The following is a 20,983-nucleotide window of genomic DNA, read 5'->3' as shown; positions in this document are numbered from 1 at the left end:
CAGCATTAGCAGCGACGGCGGCGGCGATGGCTGCGGCGGTGGATGCTCCAAGAAAAATGTAAAGCTCCACAAAGCTTTCCGCCACGGGCAAGTGGACCAACGCCAACGCTGCTGCAGGAAAATTAGCAAAAACTCCACGAGCAGCAGTAGAGGACGACCGACTGGACATGTTTCCGGCCACAGCTTCCGCCTGACGGAAGAAGCCCTCCACACCTCCAGCTGGATGTCTTCAGCCGATCGACATCCCACCGGAACCCTTTTTCCGTGTTGGTCTAGACCTTCTTGGACCGCTTCCTCTCTCGGGCTCCGGAAATAAATGGGTCGCCGTCGCTACTGATTATGCTACGCGGTACGCAATCACCAGAGCCCTCCCGACAAGTTCTGCTACTGACGTTGCTGACTTTCTGCTCTATGACATCATTTTAGTGCACGGTGCCCCGCGCCAATTACTAATTGACCGTGGCCGCACCTTTCTGTCGGCAGTCGTCGAGGACATCCTCCGCTCCTGTTCAACTAAGCACAAGTTCAGAACGTCCTACCACCCACAGACCAGCGGCCTCACGGAGCGCCTCAACCGGACCATCACCGACATGCTATCCAAGTACGTCGCGACCGACCACCACGGCTGGGATCTTCACTTACCATATGTGACGTTCGCGTATAATTCATCGCGTCACGACACCGCCGGCTATTCACCATTCTATCTTCTATATGGCCGAGAACCCGCGTTGCGGTTGGACACTTTGTTGCCCTCGGCTACACGTTCAACCACTGAATACGCCCGCGACGCGATCGCACACGCCGACCACGCGCGCCAGCTCGCCCGCACCCGTCTCGAGGCCTCGCAGGAGCATCAAAGACGCCTCTATGATTGCCACCATCGCGACGTACAATTTACTCCGGGTTCTCTGGTGCTTCTCGGGTCCCCCATTCGACGTGTGGGCCCTTCTGAAAAGCTGCTGTCGCGCTACACTGGCGCATACCATGTGGTGCGACAAGTGACCGATGTCACGTATGAAGTCATCCCCGCCAACCTCTCAGCGTCATCGTCGGCTGCAAGTGACATCGTTCACGCGGCGAGACTAAAGCCATATCACACACCTTTCGCCGCGGATGTGTAGATTAAGCACCGGGACGGTGCTTCTACTGCCAGGGGTGATGCTACGGAACAGCCGCCACAGTGTGGCTGCACTGAGGAGAAGGAAGACGACGTGGCCACCGCTTGATATAGCGTCGCCATCATTGCCACCGTTTGTCTACGTGTAAATATATTGTAAATAGAGTTGTACATCAGCTACACGCAACAATATAAAGTCCTCTCAAAATGCAATAGAAAATGCATCAGGCCAATTGTACCGTGCAACCACTTAGGAGTACAACATTCAGAACACAAGCATACAGCACTCGAACAAGCAGCATATGATGCTAAACCTGCACTGATTGGAAAATGAGGACCTAGAGTAGTTATAATGTTCAACTACATGTGCAGTCAAAGCCCGTATAACACGACGAGTATGACTGACGCAGGTGTTGTACAATTGCACAAACCATGACAGGGCACATAAAATTACCATCCCTACTTAAAGCTGCATCATCAGGGACCCCTTTGGTACAAGACAACAACCGCACCTGCATTCCGAAAAAATTAGCCCCACCAACTGCAGCTACCTGGATCAGACCTCAGAAAAGAAAACAGTAAAAAAAAACTAGTGAGAACGAGCAAAAGTTTGTTACAAAATACAATAATTAAGCACCTTATTTTGCTCGCCATATGAACGGAAAAATATTGCGCTTTGCCTCGCATAACAGCCCGCACGCAGTTTAGAGCTCAGGAGGCTCAAATGAATTCGTTACGAATGACACCTGCAACACCAGCTCGTAAAGACAGGCGCGCTGGAAGAACGCCTTCGGCGACGAGCAGTCGTCGTTTACGCTTTTGTGGACGCATGCTACGTGACGAGCAGACTTCGGTTTACTTTCATTAGGAATAACGCTCACCAGCAGTGCAACACACTCTTGCCTACAACTTGTCGTTCACGCTTAATGGTCATGCCGTGCACCAGCTGCAAGTATCGCTAACCGCAAACTCAACTGTTGCGCTTAACCATCGGGAGCTCTGCCTGAATGAAAACACGAAAAGGCTTGCCTTCTTGTTATAGCCAAGACGAAGCACCGGCGCGGGATTCTGCTCTGTAGGCTTGTTGTCCAGAAAGTGCTCCGAGCAAACCTGCGTGTTACACATAGTACGTTCGTAGGGCGCAAAGTTGAACGTGGCACCAAAACATACACAGATCGAATACTCACTCGTGCATTTTCACTGGGTTGGTAGCTCTTCCTATTCACTGCAGCTATCCACCGGTGGCGCGGCTTGTCATTCTTCATCGCGGATGGAAATCGGTGCAGGCTGAAAACACCGCACCGGCACGATTCCCTAGGTGTATTGTGCTCTTCGCAAACAGCGCTAAGCAACCTGCTCCTTTTCGGCTGGTGATTTTGGCATCCAAACACGACGAAATGATGCCCAGATGACTTCTTGTACTTTGGATCCACGTGAACGGGCACATTTCCGCACTTTGGAGTCTTAGAGCTCGCGCTTGCCATGTCTACTAGTCGCCGGCGAACACACTTTGGCAGCCCAGTACACTATGGCGCTGGTCGACCGGGCAACCCGGGTGCGAGAGTATGCGTTCGGTTAGTCTGGGTGCGAGGCTATCGTGTTCTGGTCTATAGCCACCGGGGAGCGTATTATGAATATCCAGAAGGTACAACGCATGGCAACCGCAGCACCACGCTATTGGCTTACGCGCCTGCGGGACGCCGTGATGTCACTCCTAGCAACGGCGCCAAGCGATAACTCTCGTTCCCGGTGCTCTCCTGTTGACTAGACCTGACTAGACTACACCGTGTTCCAGACGTCGCAGGCTTGGTTCTTCGCCCTTTAACACGTGCTGACTAGTGTTCGGTCTGCTTTTCTCCAGAGAGTTGCGTTTTTGACGCCTGTCTCAGCATTGTTCTGCCAGGCTGGAGTGTTCGGACTGCTCATTTATACCCGAAGTTTTGTTTTTGACGGCTGTGCCAACGTTGTTCTGCGACTAGTGTCCGGAGTGTTTTTCCTTTTTTACGCCACGCTGGTTTTGCCAGCCGCGCTATGACCGCAGCGGACAGTGATTGTCGGACGTCGACACACTTCGCGATGGAATGCGTGAAGGACGATATCAGTTCGTCCACTGATGTTGAAGTCCATTCCAACATCGCGAATGAAGATGACGCTTGTCGCTGGGTGGAAGACTACGGCTTCAAGACGAACACGTCGTGGGTTGTACATTTCATCCAGCCAACAGCAAGGTGTCAAAGGTAATGCAAATTCTCCATTAAAATTCGAACAAAGTATTTTTTTTTGTAGAACACGAATGTTTAGGTAAAAGTGGCGCGTTTTCGGATATGGAATATACTAAAACTTCTAGTATGAATGAAGATCATAACACGCTCCTTCAAGTACATGATGCTGCGCCACGTGAGCGATTGGGAGCGCAAGAACAGGAAAGCAAACTAGCGACGTAAGAATAACCGCCAGTGGATTTACATTAGGAGTGGCATCTCCCGTGATATACGACAGCGCTCTTGTCACATAAGCAGGTCGACTGCGCTTGGCATCGACCCGGAGCTAACATTACGAGCGCGATATTAGCGAATTTCGTAGTGTCAGTCGCACTTGAAAGTTATTGTGTAGAGGTACTCACGAGTGCCCTCTTGACAGGCGTATAGCCCTTCTTTGAACCAAGCCATTGGGAGGTAGCATATGTGGGAGGTGATAAAGTTGCTTTTTTCATAGTTCATGTCACTGAAATAGTGCTTACTTTTACTTTTTGCAGGATGGTGTTCCATAAAATATGGCGCTGCAAGGAATGCAAGCGCAGCAGGTCATTGGGGAAGCCTGCAGTGCACTGCCCTGCCAAGATAGACTTTAAGATAAAAAAGGTCAACAGGAACACACAAAGAAATGGATGCCTTCCTGCGTGGCGAGAAGCCACTGCCAGCGATTATAAAACAGTTGCACCATAACGGCCACAGTCACAGCACAACAGCTGCGGAGGCCCTTCGTCATCTAACACCAACATGCCAAACTAAGCAAACCTTTCTGGAGTATTTCGACAACGGCATGTCCCCAGCTGAAGCCATCAGGCTTCATGAAAGCAAACTGGTGGTGCAGGAGAATGGGTACCTCCTCGTTGCCAACTCAGCAGTCAACCCAGTGCCTTCAGCGATATATTACTGGCACAAGCTCTGGCGCGAAGAGAACTTCGGGAGAAACATTGACCCACTCCTGAAAATCACAGAGAAGATGCCACTGTATGCCAAACAAGGTGAGCATACAATTAAAATACTGCACTACCAAGCTAGGGCTCCAGCAAGTCATTTGCACTTAATGCTTTTGTGGGACTTCAATTACAACAGATTTTTTTTTTAATTTCCATAAGGTCGTGTCAGTGCCAGACAATGTGGTTTGAACATTGGGAACAGATTGGGAATGCCATGAAGACATTGGGCAGTGTGTGTTCTCAGTCAATGGAGATTTGGCATCTAAGTTTTTAAATAGTTCTATATAATTAGCGAAGGGAAAATGAGATGTACACCCAACCGTAGCAAATTTCTACAAAAGAAACCAGTACATGTTCTTCGAAAGAAAAGCCTTGCAGATGAAAAAGAATATGACCTGGTCCGAGACCCGAACCATAGGCCACTGTCTTTCTGGGACAACTGAACTGCTCTACCATGTAAGCTAACCAGGTGGGTAGTGGATGGCAGGGTGATGTCAAATTGTTGAACAACTCAAAGGAATACCAAATGTTTGATGAGACAAATCTGTAGAAACCTGCAACATGGAGAAGTGATTAATGAAGGGAAGATGGGACATTTTTAATATTGTTACAGGGAGGAAGCAACCAAATATTTACACTATCTATAAACTCTAGGCAACATGCAGCACTAGCAAAGATGGTAAGCGGGAAGTGCGAACCAGCAAAACAGCTTTGTTGTCTTTTGCAAAGGGCCATCATGTCCCCACTGAAGCCTGAGAGTACTGTAACAATATGCCATGGAAAGGTAATATGTCAAAACAGCATACAACTGCAACATCACTGTGTGATACTTGACGAAAGAAAAGTCGGCACCGGAAAAAGTGAACATGCTTATTCTTGCATCAATTCTAATCCATGTACTAACCTGGGTGTCAGATTCAAAAAATTTGTCAATAGCGGTTATATTAAAAAAAACACCAGTTCAATGTCTGACTGAAAATTGTCTCACTGCTTTAACCAGCATTTTTGTATGTTAAATATATGCTAGCTGTGGTAGTCCATGTTTGCCTGTTTGTGGGGTTTCGGAGTGACATATGGCTTTAGAAAAAGGAAAAACTGGGCTAGTTTGCACTCAACTTGATGTGCTGTCTCTCTTCCTCTTTTGTATTTACTTCAAACACATGTGCAGTGAAAATTACCAAATTGTTGTAAATGCTTGAGAACAATGGCATGCACTGTATTTAAAGCACAATGAAACTTGGTAACTGCACTGTGTCACGGCACACAAGTAGCACATCCTATAGCTTGTTTTCAAAGTGCAAACTAACTTTCAGTGCCCGCATGGCTTGCTTATGATAGCCTTTGTGGGAGCCCTACCTCAAGTTACTTGGTCACAGACAGTACTCCTTCTGACTGGTTGTTTTGTTACTTATCAGTACTGTACATCTAGCATTTGGTGCTGTATGTGGGTTAGTACATAGCACAGCGTGACACATTTGAACCAAAAACAGCCGAATGGGCAGAGTTCAATAGAGTGGCACCCAGCAGTGCTGCAGACAGGTGTTTTTACTGTGTTTGTTCTGTGGATTTGGTGCTACCTAACATTGTATGTATCTTGCAAAATAATGCCATGATATCTGCCATAAGACAGATGTGGTTAGTGTGACACTGTGTCCTTAGGGTAATGCACCCCTTATCAAATAACTAAGTATGAAGGCCACTGAAATGTAAGCAAATGTTTCTACTGACTAATTTATTATGTGATTGAGAATGCCTTTAAGAAAACTCGCTCCGTAATTTTCCCCACAATCAGCACCCTTCTTAAAGCACGTCCAAAGTGCCTGAATGTCCGCGAAAGAAGAATCTGCATTGGCTACAAAAATGGTCATGAACCGCTTGATGTACCTTCTTCAGAGGCACTGGGGAGACTCGCAGTCAGGTCTGGTGCCCTTGGAGAAACTGGCACACTCTATTTGGAGGTCATTAATATTTGCAACTGTTGCACAGGTAATATGTGGACGAAGACTGTCACATTGCAAAATGACACTTGCGGTCAGCAGCTGTGGCCCTTTGTTTTGATGCCATGTTAAAATAGTTGTTAAACTCTCCGCTTAAGCTATTCTATAAGCTGCCATGGTACCTGTCTTGCTTACACTTTCCAAAGCTGGAGCATGTCATAAAGTGTGATTGGGTGATCCAGGACTTCAATCCACAGTTACCTGTCGATCTGTCTTTGGTATCGTTTTGACAGCTGCAATAGCTACTGGCGTTACACACTTGAGGTCATTGACCTAGGTGAGGAGTTTTTCACAGATGTCCCACCATTTGTAACTTCTCTGCTGCATTTCACGTTGCTGATGTAACAAGAATGCATTACACATACGTAACTTACATTCTCCAATGATTTTTAATATGCTTTACTTCACTTGTCGAAAATTATAGCAGAAGGTTGTTTTGTTACGTGTCTCAAAGTACCATTTTGAGCCATCTCAAGTGAGGTGGCCATGTTTACAAAGGGACAGTAATGATGTTTGTTCAGCTACACTGCTTTGCCACCTATTGAACATTTTTTTACAACACTAGTAACAACAATGTTGCGAGCTTATTAGACAGTGGCACACAATTTCAGAACTTAATTACAACATTGAAATTTTCGTTGTACTTGTCATCATATCTATGAAGTTTTATGCTGCCTTCAGCTTCTCACCATGGTGCCCAATTCTCATAGGCACATTAAATAAACAGAAGAAACACCAATGCAGCTAGCTGTCAACTGTCATGAAAGTCTGCTGCATTAATGATTCCTGTTCACAACTCATAAATTGAGCACTTTGTATCTATGAATTTAGTCATGAAAGTGGGTTTCATTTGCTTGTTTTGTTAGGAGTTAGCATATGTGTGACATTACTGTCTTGTTCTATTTTACACACACAAACTTATGCAGCTTTTTAGTTCAAGTTCCTGTGGTCACCTCAGTTCAGAAATTAATTGCAAACCGTTCTGCACATAACAGGTCTATGTATGCTCTTAGTCACATTTTTGTTTGGTGGACAGACCATGTTAGTTGTTTTTTCATCAAAAGTCACCTAAAGTCTTCCTAAATGTTTTCGCATTTCTTCACTCAATGCAGGCCTCGATGTCAAGCTGGGTCGTTCAGAGGATGGCCAGTTCTGGGTGGTCTTGGTTGTGACCCCAATAATGAGACGTACGCAGCAGCTGAATGCAGCAAGAGAAATTATCTTCATAGATTCAACATCATCCTGTGATACCTCACACAGCACACTCACGGTACTACTGGCTGCTACGAATGCTGGTGCAGTACCTGTTGCTGTGCTTATTCACAACTCCCAGTCAGCGCAATGCTACTGCACTGCATTCACACTGTTAAAGGAAAGCTACCCAACCTGCTTCGGAGGGCTCAGTGTAAGTGGCTGAAAAATATGGAGTCAAAGGCGTAGCCTCTCTTGAGATTTCAAAATGGTGTTGTATGCTTCACTATAAAGAAACAGTAAATATTGTTTTTAGGTTAGTGATAACTATTACTTTTATAATCCTTTATGAAGGAGCATTTAAGTTCAGTTAAACAATGAACCTGGGGTAATGACCAGTGCTCACAGAAAATAGCATTACACTGGTAGTGTAGCTCCATAGTAGTCACAACACTATGATCGTGCTGCTGTAACAGCTTACTGTAATATTCCTTCTACTAGTTCTTGCCACTGCTTAAAGAATTCCATGTGAATAATACAAACATCTGAACCAATTCGGTTTATTGGGTCTGTAGTTTATGTAGATAAATGGACACAATCAAAACCAATGATTCTTGAAGTGCAAACACTTTACCAAAAAGAAAGCTAAAAAATCAACCTGTGCTTATTTGTTTAGACACTTACCTTTAATTCTGTGTAAATGCACTTTAGAGCATGCTAATGTCTCTAACACACAACTATATAGGTCGAGCTGTGGAGTCGAATAAGCTTGTTAACGATTTTTGCACAAAGTTGCTCAGATGGCACTAGAATGGCAAATAAAAGAGAACCCTGCACTCACCACTGCCCTCACGCCTTCTTCCACTGATGTTTTTAATGCGTGCAGTCATCTCATCCACATCATGACAACTGCCCTTATCCACAGTTCATATAATGCAAGCTGAGCTCACCTACAATAACACTGCAGACATTATGCTCACAAGTTGTGTTATAAAATGGCCACCTGAGCAATGTACTTTCTGTGGTGGAACAGTTGAACCACATAAACAATATTAGCCTTTTGATTATGCTTTCTCTGGCAGATGTGCATTGCACTGAGAAGGTAAATGCCTACATTACACTCCCGCTAGTCATTTCAAGATTTGCTTAAGTCTTGAAATGTACCCTGTGAGAAACATGGTACACCACTTAGGGGGGAGGGGGAGAAAAACAAAATGTGCTGTGATATCATAAATGCAAGATGTCCAGCACAGCATAGAAAAGACATCAACATCCATACACTCAGCATCAATTAGAGTAATAAGGTTGTGTATAACCACCCATCTCAGTGCTAACAAAAAAGGCATGCAGACAAAGTAGAGACAGGGCTCTGGGCATTGCAATACTTCATGCAATTTATATGCTTCCACCATCATGGTGGTGGAGTTCCATACTAAAATAAGATTACAACTGAACAAAACGCAGGAGCATGCAAACATTGTGCGCAATGCTCCCACAGGTGTCACCTTGGCTTGCAATGGCTTGAATACTAGGCATGGGCACCAGTATTTGCTCTGCAGTGTAGTAAGAAATACATTATCTTCATCAACAGCATGTGTGGATCAACGAGAGTAGCACTTTTGTTAATGTCATATTTTAATGCTTTGCATGATTTATTCTTTTCTTAATGTGCCTGAGGGCCCTGTTTTTGTCACATTTGGTGAAGTTACGCAGCGTGTAGTTGTTCTTTAGTATTTGTATACTGCTTTGGCAGTAAGTTGATGCTCAAAGGCATCTTGCACTGCCCTGTGTTTCATGGGCACTGGTGTGCTACAGCATAATTTTGCCTCAGTTTCATTTTTGGTAAAAGTCTACTTGTGCGTAATTATGTGTGTACTGGTTACAAAAGACCACTACAACACAGGGACATAATCTGTTACTATAAACAAATGAAAGCTATAGGCAATACAAAACATTATTTCCTAGATGTTCTTCACCTAACAGTTCATATGTATGCCTTCAACAAATACAACAAATTCTTATTTAGCGGTTTCAAATGCTTTGTTGCTCCATTTGCAGTATCCTCAAGCCTTCATGACGGATAATTCAGCGGCGGAGAAAGCAGCCCTTCAAGCTGTTTGGCCCCAAGGGACACAGCTGCTTTGTTTCTTTCACGTTGCACAAGCCGAGTGGAGGTGGCTCACGGCAGCTCACAACAATGTCGCAAAAGAGCAGAGAAGAAGTCTCATGTCAGCGTTCCAGCAGGTTTGTGCTGCAGAAGCAATTTCACATAAGCTTCAGGAAAAGATACCCTGCTGTGATTGCTATCGTGCTCATACATTACTAGGTACTAGGATTTTGGTACTATGTGCCTCACTGTTGAGAGTGCGCAGAGCTTTACCGTTTGTAAACAATCACAGGTGATAAGTTGGCTGCTGGCATAATTGTTTCAGCATTTTAGAACTGCAACTAATAGGGAGCTTCGTTGAAATATGTCTGTTACTACTGTCACTTAAGTAGCTATCGGCACAGGAGTGCTAACATAGTATTTTTTTTGCGCAACAGCATCAAATTGCCCATTGAGCGAAAAAGAGGGCATCTGTAGCAGCTAAACGGCACCTAAATTCCTATTGGCTGTGATGCCACATGACTGCACACCTCAACGGAACAACACAGGCGAAAGGGAACACCTTCTGGTGCACCAGGTGTTGCGTGAGGGGAGAGGGCATCGCCATGGCACCACACCCATTCGCTCTCAGAAGCCTGTGTTATTTACTGCGTTCCTTGTGTGCGCAAGCTCTCATCTGCATTGTAACTTTATGTCGGTAATCATTACAAAGAAATGAATGTATAAAAAAACAATTAATTTGGAAGGAAATATGTTGGTGGTAGTGAGTTTCGAACTTACGATCCCATACTCGGGAGACGAATGTCTTACCCACTGGGCTAAATGAGCACCTCCATGATAGCGGGCCTGGGCACTATGTTTTAAGACATCACGCTACTTGGACCGAAATTTCCATTGTCAAGCCCAGTGTGACAAAAGCGGTGATGTTAAAATCACCGTGGCTTACTCAGGAGCATCCCCATAAGATTCTATGGCAGTTGGGAAAGGTAGCATGACATCACAGATCAAAGTGCACTAGCCTGGCGCTATCTAGGAGGCGTTGGCCAAACGTCTCAAGGTGCTAGCTTACCCGCGACGAGTTCACTACTCGAAGGACCACACAGCGGCATTCAATAGATATTAATGCTTTTGCATTGACAACTCGTAAGAAGTGCTTAGGTGTCCATGGAGTTTCTTCACTAATTAAAAGTGCACTTGGATCTTTATTTTCCCTAAGCATTTTAAAACAACATGAAATGTATAACACTATAGCTGCTTTGAATAACTCGTTGCATTGATTTATTTCAGATCATGTATGCGGACAGCCCTGAAAAGCTGGAGAGCGCAACTATAAAACTACGAGAAAGCTCCCAAACATCGTATTTTTCACGTGTGGAAGCCTTTTTAAACCGGAAAGAAGAGTGGGTCCTTATGTTTCGTACCAAGGTGATAACGCGTGGCCACAACACGAATAATTTTGCGGAGGCCTCCATTCGTATCCTCAAGGACATTGTACTTTCCCGCACGAAAGCCTTCAACGTTGTTGCTCTAGTGGAGTCCACAGCAGAAGTGTGGGAGCTCTACTTCAAGAGCAGGATATTGAAGCATGCACATAACCGTGTCCCCACACACCATCTACTCTATGACAGTCTCCTAAGGAAGGCACCAGAAGGAGCTGAAGCATCAGTTATTTCACTTGGGGACAACTGTTTTTCTGTGCCAAGTTTTGGAGAGAATCGCGAAGTGTATGATGTGTGTGGAGACATAGGCCTGTGTACATGTCCGGCTGGTTGCACAGGTGCCTTCTGCAAGCACCAGGCACTTGTGCACAAGCATTTTGGTGGCATTTTCCCTAACTGCCCAGCACTTACAATAGCTGACCGCCACGAACTGGGAAGGCTTGCGCTTGGAGATGCGTGCCCAGGCATTGAATTTTTTGCCAGCTTCTGTGACCCCATTGAAGTGCAAAGTGAGCAGCATGGCCCAGAACTACTGTTATTTGACTTTGAGTATGTTCTCTGCTTTTCTGATACATACTTTACTTCTCTTTCAGACACAAGCTTAAAGCAGGCATGATCAATGTAAAGCTACAGATTGCAAGCATGAAAACAAAGCTCAGCTGTCCCCACAGGACAGCCGAGCTGTACTCCAGATGCGACCCGAAGGCTTTTAATTGGCTTTTAATTCATGATGTTTGGCATACACCTCGAGGGTGCATTATCTGTCATGCTTGTTGGGTGCTGATCCTATAAGTAGTAGTTTTTATATAGCGTTCAGAATATTGAGTTAGAATTGACTGGAAAGGTTTGCCTAACTTTCTCTGCCTAATCCACAAACTGTACCACAATACATCCTTACACGAAGATTTTTTTCAGCCAGCACTAGCTTTTTTTCCACGACATGGTCCACCTTTCAAAGTATGTACCCCATGCGGTACACCAAATTTTCCATGATCCTTCATCCCCTATACCATTATCAACTGGAGGAGCTTGCCACATCGTAATGCCATAAATACTAATTTTGAGATTTTCCACAGCCTTCTTCTGTTTGGACGTCCTAGCCTTGTACATAGGTTTTACTATATTTACCCCTCTCTGGTGCTGCTCTGAGTGCGGCACTTCTCAGGACCTTATTGAAGTTGTTTGTTTGTATGTCTGTCTGTCTGTCTGTTTGCCTGAAGAATGCCATTGCCTTCCTTACAAACTTTTGCTCCTGTTGGCATTGTATCGTGCCTTTGATTGATATTTTTGTTGTTGCCCTCTCCCCTTATGCAATACCCTCACTTCAGCACCTGTAAGGGCATGATGAATAAATAAATAAATATCCACTAGATAAACCACCAGAAAGGTTCGATACAACGGAAACACTCAGCAGCACTATAATGATGACATCATGGTGCAAAAAAGCCACTGCCGCCTCATAGTCCTGCTGTTTGCTTTGGTCTATTAATGAAAATGTAACACTGAAAAATGACTCTACTGTCCAGCTAAATATGTTTCTCAATGATGAAAAATTTGTACTGCCAAATGCCACATCAGATGACAAAATGTTTTGCCTACACTTGAATATCCGTTGACATTTCATTAATATAAAGAAGCTTGCAAATTCTTGTACCACAGGCAAGATCAATTACACAAAACAATAATGTAGACATGCTGACTCTTGCAACTAAGATTTATTGATGGAAACAGCATGATTGTGTATCCAATGAAGAACCAAACTAGCAAGAACTTATGAACACCATCTGTGCATGTGAAACGTGACAGAGCATGCACAGAGCCCTGTCGTACAGAGTGTTCACAACAGATACGTAAAAAATACATCAATTCACTACCTATGTCTTCAATTCTCTCAGAAGGGAAGCTAGTATCAGGTGCGACATACTGGGTAGACAAAAAGGTTCTTCATGCTTGAAGCCAGCTGCATCATAAGAGTTCAATGTTTTTAGCAATCTGTAAAATATGTACAAAAGCAGGGGATATGTCATGTGTGAACTACCTTTTTAAGTTCCGTGTACAAAAACAAATATGAGCGTAGAAGATACGGGTGAAACAATGGCAATTTTTCAGGACAAGGAGTTAAGTGCATTTGTGAATACAAGTTTGGAGTGGCTATGCACAAAGCCAAATGGATGCACAGAATTAGAAAGTTTCGTGAAAATAGGGCTACACTTGTAATTTCCAGATAGACGACAAGGAGCTGGTAATTCCCAAGAATAGCTTCAGGCTGGAAAACTTGGATGTCTCAATATTGCACGGCTATTTCAAGAAACACTACATAAAAAAAAAAAAGCTGAGTCGAGCACAGAAAGCAATCCAACACATATAAGCTTGTGCATGACAGGCTGCATGTGAACAATAGCATCCATATATGAGATCACCAAAACAACTGCAAAGTTCCTTGGTGCAATATTGTCACTACAACCAAAACTGCCAACAAATGAACTCTTGGGAGCAAAATATGCGATTCATGAACGAAACACTTCTGCCTTGCTATAAGATTCAAAGAACATGCAACAAATAAAAGTTTGTACATGTTCATTTACTGTTTGATCCACATATAGTAATCACTGAAACATACGACTACTGTGATCGATTTCTGACAATTTCTGTAATCTGTTGGTGGCTGCAAAGCACCATGCAGTGAGTTCTACTGAAATAATTTTTTATGTCGGTATAGTAATAGTGGAGATACAAGCTGATCCAATCATGCAAAACAACCGTGTGAGGAGCAGACTACTCTTACCCGAGCACAGGCTCTCTTCCAGTGCCTCAGTGAGTGTTAGTGAGCTGCAACTCTCACTTGGCATCCTCCATATCTAGTCCTATGAGTCACTTGACATCCGTTTGCACTGCATCGCATGCTGTCACCTTGCCACTGATAAGCCACCTCATAAATTCCAATGCCGCTTCGCCTCGCAGTGATTGGCTGAGTAATGCATGACATGCATGGTGACACGTGCCCCAATTTACTGCGAGCGCTCGAGTCGTTTGCTGACCAAGGCTGAGGAGAAAGTGCTGTGTTTCGTCAGAATTTTCTACTGTTTCCTTGTTGCATATGTATGTAACATTTTGCAGACACAATCAGCATCATGCGATCTATGGGCCACGTGTGAGAGTTTCAAATGGCCAAACCTGGTTAGTCAGGAGCCCTTTTAACACCAATCATGACAGTTTATTATGCAAGCTTGATTTTTCCTGTAATCTGTTCATTGTAGCTAGAACCTACAGGCCTGATGCTAAACGCGACTATTTGCAAAAAATGTATTTATTTATTCATTTATTTATTTGACCTCAAGGCCAATGGCATTACAGACGAGAGTGGAAGAAAAAAATACAATCAAAGAAAACAAGGTACAGAGAGTTACATTAACAATTTGAAACAGGCATGAACTTAGACAATTGGTGGTTAGTGCCTCGCGAAAACGTTGAATATCAGTGATTGATGCAATGTCAGCAGGAAGGTGGTTCCACGCAATTGCTGTGTGCGGAAGAAAAGATTTGGAAAAAGTTTGTTTTACAAAATGGATACCTATCTTATGGCGATGGTCAATGTGGTAGGACATATATTGCGGTGATAGAACAAATTTGTTGTGAAGAATGGTATGGTATTATATGTTGTGAAATAAATTCAAGTGGATAAGTTTTCGACGCGTGGCTAGAGACGGAAGGCAAAGGCTGGCTTTTATGGTTGTTATGGTAGCAGTGCAATTGTAGTTAGAGAGAATGAAACGAGTCAAGTTATTCTGAACAAGTTCTAGGGAGGTGATTAATTTTACATGCACAGGATCCCAAACAGAGGCAGCATATTCAAGTTTTGGTCGAATTAATGTTTTGTAAAGCGTTAGTTTAACTGAAGAGAAAACAGTGGAAAAGTTGCGGCGTAAGTATCCTAGCACACCGTTAGCGTTGCCAATAATGTTTTCTGTGTGCACTGACCAATTTAAATTACATGATATATGAACACCTAAGTATTTATAAGATGTGACAGATTCTAGTGGAACATTGTTCAAAAGATAAGTAGGAGGACTGCTAGTGTTTCGAGCGACACACATAATCTTACATTTTTGTACGTTCCACTTGCCATGTTTTACGCCATTTAAGTGCAGCAACTATGTCAGATTGGAGAGTGTTAGTATCCCTATCGGTATTCATTTCACGGAAAATTAGACAGTCGCCGGCGAAGAGAAGGATGTCAGAGGAAACAATGGAAGCCAGATCATTAATGTAAATTAAGAATAGAAGGGGTCCAAGGATGGACCCTTGGGGAACGCCAGAATGAATGCTAGTGAAGGATGAGTTATGGCCATTAGCACTAACAAATTGTAGTCGGTTAAGAAGGAAGGATTCAATTCACTTAAAAAGGTTAGAGTCAAGGTTGAGAAAACTTAGTTTGGGGAGTAGCAGCTGATGACAAACTTTGTCGAATGCCTTAGGGAAGTCCAGGAATAGGCAGTACGCACTGGGTGATTCGTCAAGAATATGGTGTAATTTATGAGTAAATGACAAGAGCTGAGTTTCACACGAGTATGTTTTACAAAAGCCATGTTGTGCAGATGTGCAAAAAGCATTATCTTCAAGAAAACTAACTAATGATTTAAATATGACATGTTCAAGTAGTTTGCAGCATGTGCTAGTGAGCGCAATAGGGCGATAATGAAAGGGTGAAGTTTTATTGCCGGACTTATGGAGCAGAACCACCTTCAAAATTTTCCAGTCTGTAGGAAGACTAGATGTGTCAAGAGATAGCTGGAAAAATTTTGTTAATATAATGTAACTATAGACTGACATATTATTTAAAAATTTAGCGCATATAGAATCGTAACCAGGAGATGCACTGTTACATAATGAATCAGTTAGTTTATTTAGGAACACCTGGTACATCAACAAAGACAGTATACATAAAGGAAAAATCAATGTGGTACAGATATGGTAGCTGTACATTTGAAACAGGGCAAAAGTTTTTAACAAACAGGTCGGTTAATGTTGCAGCACATAAGTAGTAAAAAATGCTATCACCATTATGGCTTTCAAGTGAAATGAATGACTCACATGCTGGGTTTATGAGATGCCAAAATTTCTTTACACTGCCCTTCAGCAGAAATGGAAGAGTTGTTGACATGAAGATAGCCTTAGCGGATTTGAGCGCTTGTACGTAAGCCTCAGAGGGTAAGTGATAGGGGCCCACCTGGAGTTAATCTGCGAGAATTTAGCTAAACGATAAACATAAGATAGGGCGATACTGAAACTTGGTAGCTCCGACATATCATAGTTATTCACAAACCTAGTAAAGTGCTATGTTGTAAGATAAAAGAATGTGGGAAAGACTACTTTACAGTAGCACTGGGTCGCTTTACTTTGGAAAAAATAAGAACAAGTTTTCCACTTGTCAAACTGAGAAACCCGTATGGTTGATCAAGTAGTGGTAGTGGCAGTGATAATAGAACAGCCAACAGTATTCAACATGTAATTTTATAGTTATTCTCAAAGTTGACTGGGAGCCCAGAAGTTTAAAGCAGAGCAGGCAGCGGTAACAGAACGAACACTGCATACATTCTTACACGTGGTAGCTGCTGTTTGCACTAGACTCCAAAAATCTTGCAGCGCAGACAACAATTGGGCAACATTTATCTGAAGATGCACAAGTTTACTCGCCAGCATGCCTGAAGACTGCCATACGATGCCCGTAATCCTGGTACATAAGTTAGGCCGTATGTAGAAAGTCACTATTTGCCATTGCATATCCGTAACTTGCATTTCCTGTAGGTTATTAATAGCAGTAGCCAAATACCTCAATGTTGTTCTCAGTAAAATATATACACCTTTTAATGCTCAACATTGATCTCAGGAAGTGTTTGCTATTACAACTCAGCTATTAGTAACTGTTGATGGCCTCACGATAAGGTAATACCTAAGACGATAGTAATAAAAATTCCTCTAAATATTCAACAAGGAAATATTCTACCTAAAAAAAACAATTTGTTAGGTTTGGCGGTCGTCTTTCTATTTCCCAAGACATGTATCCAAATGTTTGCATATTATCAATGTTAGGGCCCACATAATTCAGTATTATTTTAATGACCTTGTAGAAGGGTAGAACCTTTCATGTCAGTTAAACATTTTGGCGATGGCAGCGTTATCTTTTAATTTTAAATTGTGTCGGTGATCAGATTCTTCTGAATGGAAATATAAGAATGCCAGAAATTTTTTAAAGGGAATGGTCTATGGTTGTAAACATTGATAAGACGGTCTACTTGTGTGTAACTAACAACATTAAAAACTGTACCTACAGTCTCCATGATTCCAGTTAACTGGGAATTCCAGCTGAACAGCACCTTGAGATAGTACTACAAGAGCGTCACAAGCACACTCACCCTATGAAGATATTATTTTCCAAGATTGATCTCTAATTCATGTCCCGAGAATTATGTACTTCTAACTCCTTGTGAATATGTTGTTCAAAGCAAAAAGCTTTATAAATTTCAAAATATATATACCATGGTTGTGTCCCTACTGTGGTGTGACTTCCATCCAGCTTTTCAGATGTGGTAATGTGAGTGTAGTACGCAGTCCAACGAACTAAAATGTTCCCCTCTCCTGTTTGATGTTGGCGTGACGTCATGTAGATGGAGACCAAACGCTTTAGAAAGGGCTGTTTTATTGGCAATGACACTTATTGTGTACTAGGGTGTTCTGATAAGGCAGTTTCAGCAAGTGTATTGGAAAGCAGTGTTCCCAGTCTGTGTACAATATTTCCATTTTAAAGAGGGTCAGGCTGCCTTTCAAAGATGTACATATTAGTTTATAAAACAGAAAAAAGCAAGCAAAATTGCTGTGCTTTAGAAATTCACTTAAAGGCAGTGCTCTTAAATTACAGTTTTAGCTTGCACAATGCCATTATAACAGCTTTCCACCTCTAACATTTTTTATCCCAGTTGTAGAAAGATGGGAATTTCTTTTTGAACAGAACTTTTTAAGCTATATTTAACAGGCGAACCAAATACATCATAAAAGTGGCATTTCGCATCTGCAACACGGCCCGAGAGAGTTTCCTGCAAATAGGTGGAGAAATTGGCACATACCTGCAACATCTATTGATATCTAGAGCGAACTTTTAGCATCCAACACAATATAGGCTCTTTCGGGACTGTTTATAACGTTTTGTGGCAGCGCACATACGTTAAAACACTATTCAGTGCTTTCACGCCGTGTCGATGAATGCCGAATTGCAATAACAGGACGTGAGCAGCACAGTAATCGCAAGGGCGTCTTGTTTCCTCTTGAGGGCATCGCGCCGCATATCATTAGTAGTAGTGGTGGGATACGACTGCATCTCACAGGTTCCGATCTTGTCGGCATGGGGTTTCGCCCAGCGATCCTCGCAGCGTAAACTGTCGCACCGGCGTAGGTCTCGATTCCGATCAATCGGCAGGGCGGACAAGGCGCTTCGATGGATGGGACGGAAAGTCGCGTCAACCCCTCGGCGTCAACTCCTCGGCTCGCGACCGCGCCAGCGCGTAGCTACGCCAGTTTCGCATAGCCGCGTCCCTGCGTGCCAGCCACGACAAAACGTTGACCGCGCGGCGTTTGGCCACGACCCACAACAAGCTACGCGAAACCGCTGGTGATGAGAGTACGTTGTTAGGCATGACGCCACGGCGCGTCCCCGCAGGCGGCAGCCAATAGCGTGGCGCTGCGGTTGCCATGCGTTGTCCCTTCTGGATGTTCCAAATACGCCACCGGGGACGGGATGAGTTTGGACCGGTGGCTCCTTCATGCGGTGGCGCCACGAATGTCACGGCACGTGATGGTTGGATTGGGCTCAGGAGGCGCAGCCGCCATCTACGTTGATTCAAGAGGAAGGATTAGCTCGCGCCGAACTCCGATGCGGCCTATAAGAATACATGTAAAATGCAGAAACGCTCTTCTGAGGTAACTACTGGAGCGGTATTATTGAAATTTCTTGTATCTGAGAAAGAAAGTTAAATTCTGGTTTCTGTTGGTAGCGGAATTTCAATTTAGAGATTTCAATTTGTTACAAGTGTCAGGCACGCATCGTAGGGCGGTGATAAAGGGAATACCCCGTTTATTCCGATGATGTGCAATATATACAGAAGCACTAGTCACATGACTTTTGTGATAAGTGCGGGATGACAGCCAAAGAAATATGCTCGTGTTTTATCTGCAGGCTGACGTCACATCTTTCCCTTTTTGCAAGCTAAGTACATTCATAATAACTCAACAACACAGTTCATAGTTAATCATGAACTCCAAGTCGTTTCGGCGTCTTGATTATGCGACCGCAGCGGGTGGTTCTACGATGTCCGGTGGTTTCGCTGGCGTGACCATCCGACGGCTGCTGCACACTGGCATACTTCACTGGCGTTGTAGCCGGCGATTTGGCGGGCAGTTCGGGAACTTGTGGCTTCGGTGTTACGTCGATCTCTTCTTGATGGTGATCCCGTTGAACCGCCGATGGAACACTGTCATCGTCTCCCGTCTCTGGCAGTAGGAGGAGATGGCGTCTGTTCCGGCGAACGGCGCCTTTGTCGGTCCCCACCCAGTAGGACCGTGGCGTTTGGGACGGCCGCAGGATAGTTCCGGGAGCACCCTTGTCTTTCAGCCACACTCGATTTCCTGCAGAAAGTCTGGGCAAAGACCTGGCAGCATGACGCTTGTCAAAGTATCTTTTCTGCCTGTTTCTGTATTCCTCATCCATTTTCTGCCATGAAGAGCTAACGACACAGGGTTTTAGCAGAGATTGAACGCAAGGTATTCTTGAGCGCAATCGACGGCTCATCAAAAGTTGTGCTGGACTGTAACCTGTGGGACCCGGCGAGTTCCGGTAGTTCAGCAAAGAAATGTAGGGGTGCTCTGCTTTCTTCAAAAGTAGCTTTATCGTTCTTACCATGCGCTCAGCTTCGCCGTTGGCTTGCGGGAAGAGCGGGCTAGTTGTGACGTGCTTGAACCCGTACACGCTTGAAAAATGCTTGAAAGCAAACGAGACAAATTGTGGTCCGTTATCGGATACCACGGTGTTTGGGATGCAGTGCCTGGCGAAGATGCTCTTCAGATGGTTGATAACCGCTTCTGATGACGTATCGCCTTTCAGCAAGGCCAGCTCTGGATATCTGGAATGATAATCCACAACGACAAGATACACGGCGCGTTTTATTTCAAATAAGTCCACGCCGACTTTTTGCCATGGTAGCTCTGTCGTTTCCGAGGGAATCATTGGTTCCGCGAACTGAACACGTTCACTCGCACACACATGGCAATCAGCTACAGCTTTTGCTATCTCTGCTGAGCCCCGGCCACCAAACAGATTGCTTTTGCTCTGCAGCGAACGATACCTTGGTGCCCTTCGTGTAGTCGTTCGATCATTTCCTTCCGCAGACTTCGCGGAACAATAATGCGAGCATCTTTCAGCAACAGGTTCTTGCAAACTGAAATGTTAGCACGGACGGGCCAAAATTGCCTCAAAACGTCTGGGAGCCTTTCTTTTCTTGGCCACCCGTGGTGGCAGGCTTTCATCAATGACAAGCATTCCTGGTCTTTTCGTTGCTCAGCTCGTATGAGATTAAGCATGCTTTCTGTAGCCGGTAGGCCCTGAACGATTCCATCGACGAAAGCAGATACGTCTGAGTCTGTCAAGGCGCCTAGAGTTGGGTTAGTAGCGTTCGCTCGTACTCTTGATAAGGTGTCGGCTGTCGCAATGCTTTTGCCGGGAACGTGCGTTAGTGTGAAGCAGTACCTCATCAAACGCATTCTGAATCTTTGGATGCGAGGCGGCATAGCGTCCAGAAGATCACGACCGAGCAACGGAAGTAGAGGCTTGTGATCTGTTTCGAACAAAAATTTCATACCTCTTAAAAATTCGTCGAAACGTTC

The 20,983-nt window shown here is 44.2% G+C and overlaps 1 protein-coding gene and 1 pseudogene across 1 annotated transcript; both read left to right on the top strand.

The window, feature by feature from the left end:
- Nucleotides 1-3,193: 3,193 nt before the first annotated feature.
- Nucleotides 3,194-7,733, top strand: LOC140218521 (uncharacterized; annotated as a pseudogene).
- A 3,053-nt stretch (nt 7,734-10,786) lies between these two features.
- On the top strand, nt 10,787-11,669 carry LOC126526279 (uncharacterized). Its single transcript, XM_050174186.3, has 2 exons — nt 10,787-11,562; nt 11,647-11,669. The coding sequence occupies exons 1-2, from the start codon at nt 10,905-10,907 to the stop codon at nt 11,667-11,669; spliced, it is 681 nt and encodes a 226-aa protein (XP_050030143.2). The 5' UTR covers nt 10,787-10,904.
- Nucleotides 11,670-20,983: the final 9,314 nt, after the last annotated feature.

Source organism: Dermacentor andersoni, chromosome 5 (assembly GCF_023375885.2).
Source record: "Dermacentor andersoni chromosome 5, qqDerAnde1_hic_scaffold, whole genome shotgun sequence".
NCBI lineage: Eukaryota > Metazoa > Arthropoda > Arachnida > Ixodida > Ixodidae > Dermacentor > Dermacentor andersoni.
Note: the sequence above shows the minus strand (reverse complement) of the source record. Positions and strands in the feature narration are given on the sequence as shown.

What these genes read in the sequence shown, in the direction of transcription:
- LOC126526279 (XM_050174186.3), top strand. Translation starts at nt 10,905, where the DNA reads ATGTATGCGGACAGCCCTGAAAAGCTGGAGAGCGCAACTATAAAACTA. An exon ending in TGACCCCATTGAAGTGCAAA is followed by an intron (nt 11,563 to 11,646) that starts GTGAGCAGCATG and finishes CTTCTCTTTCAG; the next exon opens with ACACAAGCTTAAAGCAGGCA.